At 32.4% G+C, this 19,549-nt stretch overlaps 1 protein-coding gene and 1 pseudogene across 1 annotated transcript; both read right to left on the bottom strand.

Moving 5' to 3' along the window:
- Positions 1–623: 623 nt before the first annotated feature.
- On the bottom strand, positions 624–14,953 carry LOC121122431 (kynurenine/alpha-aminoadipate aminotransferase, mitochondrial). The gene is made up of 4 exons (XM_040717419.2): positions 14,602–14,953; positions 1,836–2,169; positions 920–1,760; positions 624–849 (listed from the first exon to the last, which is right to left on the bottom strand). Exons 2-4 carry the CDS (start codon positions 2,035–2,037, stop codon positions 642–644), a joined length of 1,251 nt encoding a protein of 416 aa, XP_040573353.1. The 5' UTR covers positions 2,038–2,169; positions 14,602–14,953; the 3' UTR covers positions 624–641.
- LOC121125431 (protein flightless-1 homolog pseudogene) lies at positions 2,644–18,773 on the bottom strand (annotated as a pseudogene).
- Between the last annotated feature and the right edge of the window lie 776 nt (positions 18,774–19,549).

The following is a 19,549-nucleotide window of genomic DNA, read 5'->3' as shown; positions in this document are numbered from 1 at the left end:
TATGTTCAGTGTGAATAGAGTCTTTTAAACTAATAAATTCATGATTATAGTAAATCAACTTTTATACAATTTACTATTAAGATAATTAATTTTAACTAAAGAATATTTCAATGAACCGTATATTTAAAATAAAAAAAGATTAATAAATTAATCATTGCATAAAACATACTTAAAATAACTCCAGAAATATTGTATTTGATTTTACATTATTGATATATATGCCGTAGAATTTATATTTTATAACCCCTGACAGAAATATAAGGTAATTTTTATGCATAAAATTTCAGCTTCTGACTGTACGTAGCTAGGTTTCGTAAAGTTCCCGTTAACATTTTATACAGTAAAGTTGTTTTGATGTAATATTGTTCACTACATTGCTACATGATAGAATATCTAGTAAAATTATCGACTTATATGTGGTGAAAATTAGGGAGTATATTAGTATTAATTAATTATATTAAAAATTGGCTCTAATAATTTATTCAAGTATGGTTCTATTTATTAGTAAATTATAATTAGCTATCTATAATTATTTTCAATAAAAAGTCAAACTTACTTAAAATTTAGTCAGTCGCTTAACGTATAATAATTATATTGAAATCTTTTTTATTTAGTATGATGTCTTAAATAAAATAGCATTTTTATTTCGTCTTTTCCTCATGGATAAGCTCTGCAAGTCTTTCGAATGCAATATTAAAATCATCTGCAGATGCCATTGAAAATGCAGCCCTTGCATATGAGCATGGCCTGGAAGGATCAACCATAAATACTTTTCCAGGTAAAAGCATGACATTTTTTGCCATGGCTCTCTCCATAATCATATCCCATGAATCATCTATACCATAAATTCTATGATAGGAATAAAAGAATCATGTTTAGCATTACCTTCACAGTGATTTCTAAATTATATATGATTTACTTTAACCAAAGAAACATACCACCTCCAGGTATGGACCATTCACAAAGGCCACTCAAATGTTTGTCTGCAGCTGAAATCATCAAGTCCCGCTTGTTTAGATAGTAACGTTTAATTTTGTCGACATGATTTAAAAATCCATCCATTCCCCATTCATTAAATAGTTCATTCACCAAGACTTGTGACAAAGAGGATGCATGGAGAACAGAAGCTTGCATGTGAAGAACAACTCGTTCAATCAAGGTCTTAGGACCTGTCACAAATCCTAGACGTAGTCCAGAGCTCAGAACCTTTGAGAAACTATCAAATCTTAGTACTCGTCCCTCAGTATCCATGGAAAGAAAACTGGGGACTCTTTCTTTTGCAAATTGGAGGTAGTAGTAGGGATCATCCTCTAGAATGAGTATATCTTTTTCACAGCAAATTTCGTAAATACGGCATCGTCTTTTATAGGGTAAAACAGTTCCAGTGGGGTTCATTCCTGTTGGATTGATATACAATACTTTGGCGTTGGAGGATTCTTCAAGACGAGACTCAAGATTCTTAGGATCCATTCCATCACCATCTGAAGCCACTATTGTATAATTTGGAGAGTAGGGATTTGTAATGGCTAACATTCCAGAATAAACAAATTCCTCCAGAATTAATCCACAAGGTGTATCACTCGATAGCAACATCTCAAAAGATTTACAAAGCCCATCTTGTGACCCCGACGTAATAACAATATCGGAATTTTCCCAATTAGGGGGATTGTGTGCATATAATTGTAGTTTTTTTATGGTTTCCACCAATTCTGGAAGTCCCTGGGTTGGCAAATATTGAAGAGCTTTGTTCATTTTGGCACCTTCACGATTATAAAAGAATAGAGGGAAAAAGTGAAAAACAATAATTAATAATTTTTTTCCAAAATCGAATCAACCTTCGATTGTAAGAGTTGTGTTTTTTTCATCCTTGAGTTTAATTTTGGCTTCCATAAAAGGAAATAACTCTGCGTTCGGCATTCCAGCTGATAATGGTATCATTTCTTTCGAAGCTGATGCAAGTTTCTTTGCCAATTCACAAATCAAATATGGTTCACGCCTCGCAGAAATACTACCAATAAATCTATCGTAGTTTGGCATGATTATATCGGTGTGGATGATGGCAAGAAAATTATTTTAGAGAGAGAGAAGTGTTTTAGTCTTGAAAACTTGGCAGTTGTTATAGATATCCCCCAAACTCAAATTCAAAAAGTTAACCAAATGTCGTGCAAGCTATTATGAATTAATAGAAATTATATCGACTATACGTATCTGAAACACACGCTGTCAACTTTATATAACGAAAGTAAGTAGGAATTTGCGGGTGTGCAATTCACTTTAAATTCGCACCTACCACCTGGGGCTAAATTGTACTAAAGAGTTAAGCTATTTACAGATAAAAAAACCTAGAGTATGCGTAGATATATGAGATGTGTTCAGTAAATATATATATATTCTTAAAAATAATGATAATTATACATCCTTCATTTTTTTTTATGGAATTTGATGGATTCTTATAACAAATATTCTTATAATTCTGTATTAAACAGTCATCATGGATGAACATCCAAGTCTTGTAGATTTGCGATTTTACGAAACTCCTTATTAAGTATTTGGACACTCCATTTCAGTCCAGGATATAGGAACTAATTTAATAGTTTTATATAAGGAGAATCTAGCAATTACTACATCAACTTCATTTCTCTGCTATGCTAAGTAAATAGCCAGAGGAAGTCTCTCCAATGAATATGAAACGACACAGTACAATATCCCAAGCTTGAAACGATTTTTACAAATTTCAATTATATTCTTTTCTGTATCACGTAAATCTTCTTTACGAATAAGACCTCGTAAAGGTTCACTCAAGGCGGAATTAAGTACACAAACGATTTGAACTTTGGCATACCTATATTAATATATATAAAAAAATATTTATATAAAAAGACCGTACTCGATAAATTAAAGTACTTTAAGAAATAGAGACGATATGTAGTACATACCAATGTTACAAGAACAAGGTTAGGCAACTAGAAAATGGCTGGGCACACACACGGATCTATTAAATAAATCTTTGTCTGTCTTTTTGTTTCTGGTGACGTCATTAGAGGAAGTCTTGTTATTGAAATTACATAAATTTAAAAAGTAAAAATTTAAATAAATGATATCATCATCATAGAAATGGTTACTTTATATTTCTTAAGCGATATTTTACTAAATATAACACCAGAATTAAGTTTTTAAATTAAATTAATTATCAAACACTAAGGATCAAAATGAAAAGCACAAATTCTGGGTTCATCAGTATTGAATTCGTCTTTTCTTCGACAAGCAAAAATCCAAGCCTTCCCTTTATAAGGCCTTTCGTGAATCGGTGAAAAGAACCACCTCTTGGGTTTCTACAAACAGCAACTGCACAGACTCTTTTAGTTTTATTTACCTAATTAAAATATAAATATATGAAAAATCAAAAATATTATAACATATTATTTATTACCATGTGTTAAGTCTATCTCTTAATAATTAACTAAATTTAAAAAATTACTTTGGCCATTATATTTAGTAAAATATCGCTTAAGAAATATCGAGTAACCACAAATTTTTATTTTTTTAAATTATGTAGAATTAATAACAAAGACTCGTCCCAATGAATTCACCAGAAACAGAAAGGGAGAAATTTATTTAGTAAATCTGCTGTGCATGCCCAGCCATTTTCTTGTTGCCTAACTTGTTCTAGTAATATTAGTACATAACTAAGATTGACTGCTATGACCTTAACAGTCCAATATCATCGAGTGACGGTATTTCTGTAACAACAGAGGAAGGTGGAACGACGGTTATCCACACTTACGAAGCGGATCGGGAATCATCTTTCTTGCTACGAACCAATTTGAGAGACCCAGCTACAGATGAGTATATGTAGCCATTTTGTGAGAAAGTCCCCGAACCGGATTCATTATTTTCAACTGCAACACAGAGTCGAATCCCTGAAACAACGGGACTATCGTCAGGCTGTGGCATTATTTGTCAAGATGCATTTTATAAATAAAAATAGAAACATTGAGAATTCACTTCAGTTAAGATTCGTTCAGGATCTATATGTTGTCCAATTATATCAATTTGCAAAAATAGTGGCTTTCTACTAATCTTAAGTAAATCAATTCAAAACAAGGAAAAAAATTGTAAAATCAATAACTGAAGTAGAGGCTCCATTGATTAAGTCGTCTATAAATATCACCAAATGTGATTAAAATTTTATTTTTTACTTTGTCTAGGTATGTTTGTTTAAGAATATACATACATTTACTAATGCAAACTGCGATTATCAAAGAAAATAGAATAGCTTTTCTACTTTCGGAAGACGAAGAATGTGTATGCGAAATTAAGTAAGTTAAAGAAACTATTATTAAAGTAATTATTCCATTTTTTTATAATAATTAAGCTCAATAAAAGTATTTTTTTAGTATTCATTTATAGTATTATGTTCTTTTTGGGGCATTTGATATATATCACAAGGGAGCGCTGAAATTTCGTGACGTAACTCTTAGTATACGGCTCTGGTTCTACCCAGCTATTTTAGAAAAAGACACCAAAACTTTACAGTAAGAATCTGGTCACCCTGAATCTCACTACATCTACAACATGTCACAATGTGTTCTTTCCCTATACTCCTCTAAAGCATTAAAAGAAAGTGGTGCATCGAGGATAACTGATGAAAGTATGTTTGATAAAAAGTGACCTTCGTTGCACCTTTTCTCCGTTAGATTCGTTGATGTCTTTACAAAGGCACTGCTTTACATCTAACAAATATTTACTTTGATAATAATTAGTGATGCGTCACGAGTATTTCATCATGAATAATACTCCAATATTCCTAAAAAATTAAGCATCCACTGGCAGTCTGAGATGCAAAGTGGTGACAATTCCACCTCAAAGTCACAAACAATTTATCTTTTAATTCTAGTTTTATTTGCATATCCAATTATATGTCTAACTGGATCAAGTCTCCCATCTGAAAGCACTTACTAAAATAAAGTTTAAGAACTAGCTCTGGCAATACTCGTTAAAGCTATTAAAATAAGGGTATTTTTTGCCAGTATTTCATATGATAAAACTATCTAGCCACCCTGAATCTTTACATTTATTAAGGAGCAGTTTAACATTCCACGTATCGTGATATTTAAGTAACAGCGGATTTAAATTGAATGAGCCTTACAAGAATCTGGTCAACAGCTTATCTGATGGTAACACCTCCGCCTTAACTGATTATTTACTAAAGCCGCTTTTGTTCTTGCAAGGACGCTATTGGAAGAAGTAGGATGTGATGCTAAGTAATTAATTACCAAATTTCCTAACACGTTAAAGGGAGTTAAACCATCTCCTAAATAAAACTCATAAAAATGTTAAACCCCCGATGTGTAAGTCCTTTTAGTTGAATATCAGAAAGAATAATATTAATTGCCTTAGAATCGAAACCTTGATTTAATAAAGACCCCTCTAAATCAACCATGTCATCAAAATCCCTAATTCTGCGTGGTTCTGAGTGTCTAGGCACAAGATAATTCTTCTCGCTGCCCCCATCTTAGTGAATTCCTCGATATCTCCTGCAACCAGGGCCGTACGTCAGTATTGCGCTTTGTCCGCTTCAGCGGACCAAAAAAAAAAACCTTACTCAACCGTCCACCAATCATATAGGTATGTAAATATAGATGAATTAAGTCATAATTAATTATTAAAATCTATTATATATATGTAACTTATGACCAACTCATAATAGTACTGAGTCATTATAATAAAATTACATACTTGTAGCACGTCCACCCAAAAGGAAGCTAGATAATTTTTCTCAAAATTGAACATGGAATACATTTTCCAACAAATTATAGTTCATTTAAATGAAAAAATGATTCTGATTAATCCTTTGGAGGCACCACAAATTGTACTTAAAGTAGCCAAAATTCACCGGCACATTTATAGAATTAATAAATTATATCTCTAAGACAATATTGGGGCCAAATTAAGTCAGATAGATAAAACGGAGGTTTTAAACTACAGTTAACACTCTCGGGTATCTCAATTCATCGCAGAAATTTGAATTCAAATCCTGTAATTTACCGTAATATCTCTTTCAAATATTGCCTGTCATTTTATAAATATAAATGATTGAACCTTTGAATATAAAACGCGTTTTCCACTTCCCGTGATACATTTCTGATAATTAATAAATTACTGCAATTATTTCAAGAGTACTTTACAGCCAAAAATAAAAAACAAAGACGCACACAACATTTTTCGTATGGATTTAAAGTACTTCCCATTGAGTGGATATTTGAGTTAGATATTACGTTTAAAGTTACTGGTTCCAAATGTGAAGTACTTTACAGCCAAAAAAAAAAAAAAAAAAAAGCGCACACAACATTTTTCGTATGGAGTTCTCTTGAAATATTTAAGAGCGTGAGAATTTGTTTCATTGAATACAAGATAAATTAAATTATTACTGCTTAAAAGGGACATAAATAATAGTTATGTACTTTTTAGAGTGGATTGTTGCAGTAATTTATTAATTATCAGAAATGTATCACGGGAAGCGCAAAATGCATTTTTACAGAGAGTTGGTGATTTGTTCTATCTGTCAGAAGGAAATACAGAAGGACAACTTTAATGATCACAAAGTTAAACTCCATAAGAATGATTCCAGCTGCAAGTATCAAGTGAAAATTGATCATAAGAAGCAGAAAACATTGAACTTTGCTGTTAAGAAAACTTCCTCTGCTACATCCTCATCTTCAGTCACTGCCTCCATCTGTCCCGATGACCCTGCTCCAGTTGGGGCCTTACTGCCTGAACCAAGATCTGAAAAGTCCGTTTCTGCTGAAGAGAAAGTTACTGCAGACACAGAAAATAATGGCGACTCATCAAATTGCCCCAGCGGACGGATTTCTCATGGAATAAGACTTCCTAATCTCGATATCGGACCAATCTTCTCTCCCGAGCAGCTCTCTGTAGTCAACAACAACAATATTCCCTCTGCAGAGGACTCTGAGACTAGCGACAATGTCCAGGGAGGTGAGAAAAGCAAGACTGAGGAGATGGAGTTTGTGGACGGAGGCCCTGAGTACCCTGTCGTCTTCACGAGCCAGCTGGGTGACCTTATACTTACCGGGCGGGAGCCAAAGCGGAAGGACATCCATCCAGATCCAGAGTGGAGACTGAGCGGGAAACTGTGCCTAAAGTCGAGAGAGATCATCCTCTACAGCCCAAGTTACAAACATACAGTCCTCAGATAGATGACAAATACTCCATAGACTTTCAATATGATTGGTTCCTTAAGTTCCCGTGGCTAGAATATGACGAGGTTGAAAAGTCAGCCAAGTGTTTCGCCTGTACCAAATTTTCCATTTCCAACCTTGGGAAATTTGAGTTCAAAACATGGAAAAACAGTTCCTCGTTGAAAGTTTATTCTAACAACAAAAAACACAAACTGTCGATGGAAAAGTGGATCAATTTCCTCACATCAAAGAGAAAGAATACCTCGGTTCTCGGCCATGTTCAGTCTCAACATGTTGAGGAAGTCGTAAAGTGGCGAGCTTATTTGAGGTATCTTTTCCAAACTGTTGGGTTCCTCGCAAAGCAAGGATTGGCTTTTAGGGGCTATTCCGAAACAAGAGAAAAGTTGACGGAATCTAATGAAAACAATCGAGGAAACTTTTTGGAGCTTTTGTCCCTGCGTTCACACGACATTCATATTCTCAAAGATAAACTGGAGGCCGAAGGCCGAAGGCTAGGCAGATATTGACACACAAGACATGGTTTCGTCACAAATTGCTGCGGAGTTAATAAGCTCGGAAGTGTTCCACCTGATGCCAGAGCTATACAAGGTGATCGTTATCCTGGCCTCAATGCCCATCAGCAGCTGTGAGGCGGAGCGGTCATTCTCCTGTCTCAGAAGGCTCAAGAACCACATGAGGACCACCATGGACCAGGAGAGGCTCTCCTCCCTCACCCTTTTGAACATGGACAGGGTGACGGTGGACAAGGTGCTCCATGAAGACATGGACAGTTTGATTGACACCTTTGCGTCAAGGAAAGAGAGGAAAAACTTCTTCTTCTAATCATGCTAAATAACACATGCATTTTTTTCTTCATTTTTTTCAAACACATCACCACGTATACATGCAAGTTAAGAACATCAAGACTTGTGAACATAATTTATTTTCTGTCGATGTAACCTTTTCATGGTATATTATAATCTCGTTCATTATCTTCATCCGTTATTATTTAAAAAATATTTAAGGAGGTTTAAATTGTTTGACTTAATTGTATAGTTCAAAAATTTTCTCTCATTCTTGCACCGTGCATTTTATACTCCATTATACTCCTTCCTTTATGAATAGGTCGGCATTGACTTTCCGTCTAGAGTTTTTCCTTTTCATTTTATTTTTATTTTCAATGTTTGCCTGAAGAAAATAATGGTCAGACAGTCCATTGGACGATATTCTTGCAAGATTTAATCTATGCTGTAGCATTTGCCCTGTTTAAATATCCCACGTTCACCACTGAAAATCAACCGTTCACCCTTGTAAAGCGGACCGAAAAATCTTCCTGACATACGGCACTGCCTGCAACTGTAGGAACCATTTTGCCCCTGTTCACTCGAGGAATTATCAGAATTGCTGGGGAGCAATTATATTTTTATTTCATGTGCTTGTAACTCTCGGAAATAGTGGAACTGGAGGGGAAGAAGTTGCCATTCCCTCCAAATGATAGAAAACACATTTAAGGCCTCCACTTGATCGTCTCTCATCTAAGATACGTAATTTGACTCGCGTGGAAATCTTTTGACACGAAGAAATCCACCTCGGGTTGGAATAGTTTTCAGGTAGTTGGAAAAAGTTATCAGACGGGAAGTTAAGCCCCAAATCTGAAAGTATTTGAATTACTTTATCTAAAGTCTCGAAATAAAAAATATTTCTAAATGAGGAACAAATCAAGGAGATGTACTTCTGTATCCTCTTCTTGGAGGTATTTCATGACCTATTGGAGGTCCCATAAAATTCTTAGGGGGAGTGTTGGTCCTAAGGAAGGGTTAGAGTTCGAAGGTATGTTAGCCGCCGTCCAAACAAAAGGTATGTTTTGATACCCTGAACCCCTCCAAATCGCATTAGACAAAGCTCGTTCATTCCGAATGTTGTCCAACATCATCTTGAGTAATGAAAGACCAAATATAAGATTGCTTGGAGCTTATTATATTGACTCCTCCTCCAGGATTGATGTTTTAAGGGATTCTTTAAAGGCAGAGACTAAAAGTATCTTCCTATCGTCCTTAAAGAGCTTTTCCATTCTTCTCAGGCATTGCACCGAGTAAAAAACATATCATTCAACAGAAGTGAAGTGTTCCATGAAGGATACATGGAAATTATTTCATTCCTTTCATTTAATCACATGGTCATGGTTTCCAAAACATCTTTTTTCCCTTCCTTGCTTGAAGCTTCATCCAAAAGATCAGCAAAGATAGGGATCGCAGTTAACTTTCTTGAAATGTCACTTATCTCCTCATAGGCCCCATAATAGGTATAGAAGTTAATCTGAAATTCTTGTGTATGACAGCTACAGTCGATAATTGTGCCACTACCTCCAGTTACTTAATTTGCAGATTTTCCATCAGACTAGCCAGTTGTTAACTCCGTTAATTTATAAAATTCATTCAATTTTGAGTGTGTAACCCCGTGCGTGGCAAACATCACAACTTAAGATGATAGTGAGTTGAAAATACAGCCTGCATAGAAGGACGATAGCTTGTCCTGCGCCGTTATTTCTACGGATTTTTCACCCATGTTTATGAATTTTAATTTAACTATTTATATGTTTACGTCTTGACTCTTAAAGGGTAGAAACAGAAAGAGGAGGTTTATAGGGAAGGAACACATTGTAACATATCGTAGAGGTAGTGAGACTCAGGGTGACCAGATTCTTATTGTAAAGTTTTGGTGTCTGTTTCTAAAATAACTTTGGTAGAACAGAATTACAAATGTATAGCTACACTATGACAAAAAATTTAATATTTTTAATCAGCATGAATCGAGCAGTTTGTACTTCGAAACAATGAAAGATCGTGCGAGTTATGATTATTCTTAATACATACCCATCATCTGAGGCAGAAACTTTTAAGTTATTTTGTTATTATTTAATAATGACCAGGTTTCAATAACTATGAAATTGATGATCATATATTATGGAGTTAATTAAATCTGAAATTTAGTTCACTACCAAGTGATACTTCAATGTCCTATCTATAAATCGTAAGTTTAAATTTTGATACAATCTTGATCCATTTGGAACGTTATTATTTTAAGTTCAATCCACTCCGGTCACTTTAACATAATGTTAATCAAATTGATACTAGTTCTTGGAATAATTTCTCCCTATAATGGAAATGTATCATTTCTTTGAATATAATTCCTGAATCCATTTTTAAATCCCATAAAATACTTCTTTTTGATAAAGAAGTCAATCTGATATCCTTTTGAAAATTAATCACCTTTTAATATCATGAACCATGGTATCTAATTCTTTATTCTTAACTATCTAAATTTTTTTAACAGAATTTGTATCAAGAATAATCTAAAGTATTGTATTCTTAAATCTCAATTTTAGTTTTTATATATTATAACCTAATTTGAAGGATTAATGTAGTTAAAATATATTACTTAACATCCGACATTGTTAGGAGTTAATATGTGTCGACAACAGACAAACAAATTTTGTTTTATTAATATAAATAATATGTACATTAATTCCATCCAACTGTATTTCGTACATATAAATCTTTATCAGGATTGTTTAAGATATTTACAATGTTTACAAGTTCGACATTTTTTAATCTCCTTCTTCAAATATTGACTGGGCAAATTACACTCTTTGCATAAAAACACATTATCTTTCTGTTTACGTGGGATTTAAATACATCATTTGCATATTCATGTGAGAGTCCTTGTTCTGTACAAAAATAGGTGACTTGTACAATCAAAATAGCATGCTGAATCGGATAATAGAAAAGGGGTTAATTACAAGTTAATATAATTAAACAACTTAATGTTGAGTGATACCTTCTAATAAATTGGCCAACAATGTTGGAGGAGTATCTTCACTCAAATAATTAGATTGTGAAGATAAAAATGATGAAGAATCTTTGAATAAATTGACGGATGTAAGCAAGAAATCGTTAGGCTGAGGAAAAAGAATATTTATTAATTCTTTGTTGCATAAGTTCGTTTCATTCTGTATCGTTTAAAAAAAAAGGTCTTTCTTTTCATTACAAGAAAGTAAATGAACGACATTCTTCATGAGATCCAGACTGTTGATTGATATTTTTTTTCAGTCTCACATTGTAGACCAATCTTGATTCGGTTTCAATTTATGTACCGATTTTTTTAGGTCTCATATATTATGAGAGACCAATTTTTTTTTCTATATCAATTGTCATACATTTTTTTCAAAAAAATCTCAAAAGTACAGGATAAGTTTTAAAACCCATACTGTACACATATAAAAGACGGAGGAATCAAAATTAATCCAAGCTATCTCTGTTTAAACTTGTTATAACGTCATTGTACTTGAAAAAAACATATGATGTCATGTTATAAACAATTTATCTGTAAAATCGGTATGGACCGATTTTTTGGGACCGAACTAGACCGAATTTTTTAAATGAAACCAGTCCAGACCGAGGTTTTTGTTGGACCGAAATAATTCAGGCTGAGCAGGTGCATTTTTATCTAATTTCTTCAGTCTTTGTAATCTTGTTGCATAATAATTTTAGGAAACTATTAAGAGAGAATCAAATTGTGTGGCATCTCTCTTATATCAGGAATTGCAGCGTATAAGTGGTGTTCTGCGTCTTGAAATTCAATGTGATAATTGTGGTTAAGAAAGTTAGAATAAAATGGGAAGTTCTTCTACTTTTAAAAATAAATTCCCTTTACAGAGACCAGAATAAAAATTATATCATTATGGATTCTGTAGCATAGGTACACAGTTATTTGTGGTGCATTTGATGAAGTTTATATACACTTTCTTGTTGAAAATCATTCAAAGTTTTCGTCAGACCGAAGCTTCGGCGTAATTTTGTAATCTTATTATAATCAACATAAAATTGAATCTATTGAAGAGTTCTCGTCAAAGCATCTACTAAATTCAATGTAATATCCTCTAAGAAGCCCACAAATACAGTGGTATAATTGGAAAAATTTTAGACTAGTATTATTGTTCTCTAAAAGGAATAAAGAACTATCACATATTCACCTTCAAATCTATTTCTTCTGGAGTTGTATACCTAAAACATAACGAACTCTTGCCTACGTTAACTACTTCTCTACACCCGTCCTTAATCTAAAGATTCTTCATCATTTTTATCTTCCCTATTCAATTATTCGGAAGAAGATACTCCTTCAACATTATTGGCTAATTTATTACAAGATATCACTCAACATTAAGTTGTTTAATTGTATTAATTTCTAATCCAACCCTTTTCTATTATCAAGCTCAGCATGCTATTTTGATTGTAAAAGTAACTTATCAACCTTTTTCATTCAGAAGAAGGACTCTCGCATGAATATGCAACTGGTGTGTTTAAATCAAATGGAAAAAGAAATCAAATGTATTTTCATGCAAAGGGCATGATCATAGATAACTTAGATATATTATCTATGGGTGGGTTTTGCACAGTAAATATTTGAACATGGAGGTAAAAAAAAACGTGGAACTTGTAAACATTGCAGGAAAAAATATCTAAAAAATCCCTCAAAAGATTTATATAGACAACGGATAACCTCTGGATGGAATTAATGTACATATTATGTAAATATGGTTTTTTTGGAAATTTTTATTAATTTGCCATTTGAAATTTATTCTATGGAATTATATATTGAATTATTTATTTACTTAAATCCATTGTGAGGTTAATATTTTAAGAAAATCGTAGTAATTTGGGATATGATATTTTAGATGAAGGAATTAAACTGTGTAAGACGAATTCCACAATTAATTTTTTCATTGTCATTTTTGTTGGTATACAACAATACGAAATCTTTAGTACATATTTATGTTATTTATCATATAAAAAATATTACATTTAGTTGTTATTAATAATAAGCCAAACATTAATTTATTAGTATTTTTTGTTTAATTTTTAATGATTTCTATAAAGAGATGTGAATAAGTAATCAAATTGAGTATTTAGTCTAGGTCAATTTAGTTTTATGCCTAAAGGTAGGTTAAACTTAATTTATATTGTCATGCTAAAAAATATATATGGAAATTGTGAGAATCATTTCATAGATATATTTTCTAATAGTTCACAAGATATAATCTTGTAAATCTATGCCAACTATTCAATTAATAAGATGACTCATGTTATAGTTGGGTTTATTGGTCTAAAATTCATTGCTAACTTATCATCATCATTTTTTACATGCAAACATAAAAATTAATTATAACTGAATTACATTATAACATTACTAAAAGTGTATCAGAATTTTTTCTATTAATATTTTTTTATAAAGTATAAAACCATTTATTCCAGATATTCCCAAAGTTTGTAATCAAATATGTTCTGACTTCATAAAGCATATTTAAATAATAATGTGACTTAAGAAGGTCAGTAAATTTTTATTGTAAAAACTAAAGCAATAAAACATGAAATATACACTACTCATTAAGGGGTATCACAGGAGCCCAAAATTGAGCTATCAAGTATTTTGACCCCTCCAAAGTTACGAATGGTAAATAGAAATCCGTTTTACTAAAAAAAATATCAGAGAAAAAAATTTGCCTCTCCCCCCCCCCTTTTGTCTGGAAAGGTTTCTGTATGAAGTAAAAAAAAACTTATTAAATAAACTTTTTTTTCCTTATTTATAAAAAAGCTTTATGTGCTAAAAAAATGATATTGCACGATATGTAATTTTTTGCTAAAGTTAAATCCCTTACTTCTACAGCGAGATAAACGTTGCCCACCCCCGGATTTAGTGCAAAAATAGATAAAAAGATCAAAATTACTTATGAAAAGGAGAAAATTCTGCCAATACCTTATTTATTTTATTCTATATAAGTTAGTATATAATAATGTGGATAATTATCCTTAAACTTTGCTAAATGCTAATTTTAAACATATAATATGTAAATATATCGAACTGAATACTGATACTTAGTTTTAAATTTACTTAGTTTATCTCTTGATTTTAAAGTTGACAAAATGTATCCGTGTCTTTAGTTACATCCGTAAACCTTACAGGAAGCCTCTGAAACTAGTTTCACTGTTATTTCTACAGATTAGGAATTGCATGGATATTTCTTTAATTTCAAAGGGGCATTCTTTGCTTTCATAAGTTCCTTATCTGACCAATATTGTAAGATTGGAGGAACAGAAATTACCATCTTAGACAAATCAATCATATTCATGAAATGATTTGATTCATAGTTCATTTTATTAGGAATTAGGAATAGCCTATGGGGGTCATATGAAATTTTTGCATTCAAGACTTTGTTCAATGCAAATTTACGAACTTCTGAATCTTCATCTACGAATGCTACTAACAATATATTTTGATGATGAGCGAAGAAAGAATACTGGGATACATTTTTTTAAATACTGGCATTATTTACTGTACTTACATTTTGCCATAGAAGACAAACAGACGGAAGACAAGGTGAAAATATCCTTCTGTTAGGTTTCTTGAAGAGTTATGTCATCTGTTCTATGATATAATACAATTTTGAAGAATGAATAGGCTCCAAGTCGGAGGATTCAAGTAGTTTGCTCAATAAGCCTATGATGATTTGATAAGTCTCTTCATTATTCCGGAACTCTTTTAATCCTAAATATATATAAGTTTTTAGGATTGATGTGCAGGATTGAACTGGACGGGTTATTACATCTCTCAAGTTTTCCTTCTCCAAAAAAATAAAGAAAAATGCCTGAAATTAACTGGTAGTAATCTAGCCAATTTCACCCTACTGTCGTGGGACTATTACCCATTTAATTGTAGGGAATTATCATAGTCATGACTCATAGCAGATTAATATTCGTGTTGAACACATCAATGTTCAGACAATGAGTTATAATACTATCTGGAGGATCACAAGCATCAATCACGCAACTTGTTGTTGTGAAAAACATCATTTTTGATGACAAATTCCACGTGGTTTACTCCAATGACATCTTTAAAGATGTTTTTGGGTTAACTCATAAAAGATGTCCTTGGGTTAATTCATATGAACTTTGTACAATTATAAAGCTAAAATATTTGTCGTAGTTGTAATTTTCTCTCAACATCACTTGGTATTTTATGCAATGCTTCTCTTTCAGGATAATAATTGAAATCTTAAAACATTGTTTTTAATCAAAAAATGATGGATTAACTTAATATATACAACTCAAAATCAAAGTAGATATTTTTTTAAGGGTTCCCTAAAGTAAACTTTTAAAAAAATGAATAAACTAATCATTTAAAATAATGAATTTACCCTTCAAAAATGAAGTGTTAACTTCAGATCAGGTTTTTATGCACAAGATTATGTAGTAAGCTTCATTCAAATAATATGAAGTATTATATCTTCCATTGATCATTGAACACTAATTAATTCATAACGATGATTATTTATATTTTAGGGATAGAAAACTTCATACAGACTGTATCAATTATTCATATCCCCAATTCAAGAGTTTAGAAGGATCAAAATAAGGTAGTGTTAAGTAACTATAATTAACTGTGCCGGGAGTTAGTAAAATCGGCTTATATTATCGCACAGAGTTGAATGGATTTAGAATTGGAATAAGTTTTATTCAAATAATATGAAATATTTCCACATTAATGTTGCATTCATAATGTAATTAATTCATAGTGATGAACAAGATTATTATATTTGGTGCCGAAATAGAATCAATTGGAAACATCAGTCAGACTGTATCAATTTTCTGTATTCCATTCATGAGCTTAAAAGGGTCGAAATATTGTAATTTTTACTAACTAGGTACATCTAATTCCCATGAAGTAATAATTATGGCTGATGAGTGTACCGGGAGTGAGAAGAGTCACATGTATTTTCTTTCAGAGTTGGTTTAGAACACAGAGAATATGTACATTGATCTATGATTTGAAGTCACAAATTTTAAAATAGCAGCAAATTCGGAGCCAGGATTTCTAAATATTATAGATCTAGCCTCCAGAACCTATTCGAACCATACTCTCGAAATTAAATTCAAATTCTTAGTCCCTAAAATAATGAATAAACATAAAAAATTTCATTAAAACTACACACATCTAAGAATCAATTATTCTTAATTTATAGATTCGAATAATATTTTTTGATTTTGTCTCTAAATCCAACCATTTCATATTAATCAATCATATTAATGATATTAATTAATTATTTTAATTAAGCTTACTACATTATGATCTTATACAAACCTGAACTGAAGTTGATAGTTTATTTTTGAAGGATAAATTCATCAATTTAAATAATTTGTTTAATAATATTTTGAACATTTACGTTAGAAAACTCTTTAAGACAAATCTACGGTGATTTTGAACTGAATACTTTCAGTCAAGCTATCGTTTTTTGTTAAAGAATAAATTTCAAATATTATCCCAAAATGAAAGAGTAGCTTAAAATACCAAGTGATATTGAGAGAAAATTTTAACTACCACAATATTTTAGCTTTATAATTGTACAAAATTCATATTATGAGTATAGTTGATAATATTGTAGAGAAAAACGCGTGCAAGGAGGAGGGGGGAAAAAAGACATATGGTATCATTGTTTAAAATACTTTATCCATTGCTAATCATCTACGTTCAAAAAATTTATGGAGAAATACAAGGGTAAACATATCCCTTCCCGAGGAACCATCATTAAATTAATGGAGGATGTTGGTACTGATGTCATATATAGAAATACATATAAAAATGTTTTGAGTCATCCACACCAAATGACGATCCAAAATATATACACTTTTCGTTTCCAAAAGATCTTGCTTTAATCTAAGTCCGGGTACTTCCACTTGAGGTAGTTCTAAATATCCCATTCCAAGACCCACGATATAAAGGCGAGGAATAACAGACTTGAAGTCATTGGGGACATGATCTACGATTGGTTCTTTGGGTGCCTTGAAATTACTACATCTACTTTCATTTTCTTCGTTGACTTCACCATCTGAAGAGGCTCCCTCATCCTCATGGTTATCTTCCTCTTCGTTGAATAGTATCCTCCAAAATTCGGAAGGTTCATCGTTCTGAGAAAATATGGAAATGCTTGCTTTGTTTTTACGTTCTTGTTTACATATTTTTTCTGCAAGAAGTCTGGCTTTTGATTTAAGTACATTTTTACAGTTTTTACCATACCAAACAAATAACTGCAAGCCTGCATCAACCAAGAAAACATATCGAGAATCCAGCATAGCATACTCGGTTTTAACAGGTTCAAAATGTATTGCATTCGTTGAATCAGTATGTATTCGATAGGTGCGAGTTGTATATTCAATTTCTTCCACAGTATAAAATCCTGACGTGGTGTGAGCACCCTGAATGTAATCAATATGTCCACCAAAGAGCTGTAGAAACTCCTCAGATTCATCCCCTTGCTCTTCTCGAACCGTTCTCCCATTAGCCCCTAAGTAATTACGCAAATTAACACTATGAATGGCAGAACAAGTACGCTTATCCAGAGATGCCTTGTCACCAATAAGAAAATAAATTTTCCAATCCAGCGAACCACTGTCATCCACAGAGGTATGTAGTACAATGTAGCAATCCCCCTCATAAAAGTTTCCGTAAGCTTCTTCTTCGATTTGTTTTGGATAAAAATTTTCAATTTCCCAAATTGAGATTCCGGGAAATTGTCCTACATCAGTATCAAAGAATTCTGAATAGTCCAAAGGAGGTTTTTCAAGAGCTTCATCCCATCTCTTAGCCTTGATGGACTCATTTTCTTCGATTTGATCTTTATCGCCACTTTTATTGGCTTTAGCTATATCTTTCATGCCCTTAAGAACCTTTGCCTGATCCTCGTCTGGATCTCCAGAATTATACCAATGACGACGCCTCAGGCGCATTTTTCTTGCCATAGGATCGGATTTATTATTTTGCTGCTCTGCTATACTTTTTGGGACAGAGGCTCCTGCAAGTCGAAGTTGATGCTGAAGGGAAAAATCAACATTGTAAAATTCGACGCCAGCCCCATAAGATAATTGCATGGGTTTGGGAGGCATGATAAGATCCGTGTTTCCTTTCAAATCAAGGATCTCCAGTTCTGTTAAGTGAATCGCATCAGGGAGTGTTATGAGTCTATTTCGAGGCAATATTAGTTTTTTAAGGGAATTACACCGGCAGAGACCCTCGGGGATCATTTCTAATTTATTATCAGCAGCAGAAAATGTGACTAATTCTACTAACTTAGCAACTCCTTTTGGAATGCCTTCAAAGTCCAGTTCATTTTCATTTAAATATAGTTTTTTAAGTTTGGACAACTTACAGAGAGAGGTGGGGAGAACTTTTATTTTATTACGGCTCAAAATAAACGTTTCTAAGGATCCTTGCCATCGTTCAATGTCCTGAGAGACTTCACTGATTTGATTATCTCCCAGATTAAGCCTTCTAATATTGGGAACCGTCAGAAGTCCTTCAGGGATTTTCGTCAAGTTATTTTCTGACAAATCTACATCTGAGAGATGAACCAAAGCCTCAAGATTTCCTGGTATGTTAGAATTCGTTCGTTGTGTGCTCTTCATACTCAAAACCTTCAGTTCTGTTAATGAGGGAAGTGGGCGAATTTGAAAATGCGATAAGGGATTATTAAAATACCAAGTGATATTGAGAGAAAATTTTAACTACCACAATATTTTATCTTTATAATTGTACAAAATTCATATTATGACTTTATGAGTTTACCAAGTCAAATTTATCATCAAAATTGATGTTTTTGAACACAACAGGTTGCGTGATTGGAACTTGTGCTCCTGATAATAGTATCAGAACTCATTGGTTCAGACAAAGACTACTGGAAGAATAGGAGTCTTCTATTACTACTACAACTATTACTATTAGTTATTACTTATTATTAATAGACTATTAGTAGTTCAGAATGGGACTATAGAATACATATAGCAAGAAAAGTAAAAAATGAACAGCAGACCAAAAAAAATATGCTATTTAGTCGAAGAACTGGACTAGCACTAGCTATATGTACGCAACCTCATCAGTGAGATAATTATGAAACAAAAAAATGGAAGATATTCTTCTGATAAATTTATTTTATGTAACTTCTTGGGGTCCATACTTATTCAAAAATCGATCATTAAATTCATCATATAAATGATGTAAGAAATTTTATTGCCATGTGTAGGCCGTATCAATTACTTTCAGTATATATTTCATTTTAGTATTAAAATTTAGATGATTTGGTAGAGTTACACATTGTCCCACGTGATTTATAGTTAAAGGAGTGATGTATTAAATTGTATAAATAAACTAAAGCGCTTTTAAGTAATATTTATAAATTATTTTATCTCTTTACAGTATAATAAAATCTGATATTCGAATTGGGCCTTCATTTATCAAATCGA

Source organism: Lepeophtheirus salmonis, chromosome 1 (assembly GCF_016086655.4).
Source record: "Lepeophtheirus salmonis chromosome 1, UVic_Lsal_1.4, whole genome shotgun sequence".
NCBI lineage: Eukaryota > Metazoa > Arthropoda > Copepoda > Siphonostomatoida > Caligidae > Lepeophtheirus > Lepeophtheirus salmonis.
The sequence above is the reverse complement of the archived record's forward strand: the minus strand, read 5'-3'. Positions and strand labels throughout refer to the sequence as shown.

Coding starts and splice junctions, on each gene's coding strand:
- LOC121122431 (XM_040717419.2), bottom strand. CDS start 2,037: ATGCCAAACTACGATAGATTTATTGGTAGTATTTCTGCGAGGCGTGAA. Junction 1,761..1,835: donor CACAACTCTTACAATCGAAG/GTTGATTCGATT, acceptor ATAATCGTGAAG/GTGCCAAAATGAACAAAGCT. Junction 850..919: donor GGTATGTTTCTTTGGTTAAA/GTAAATCATATA, acceptor TTCCTATCATAG/AATTTATGGTATAGATGATT.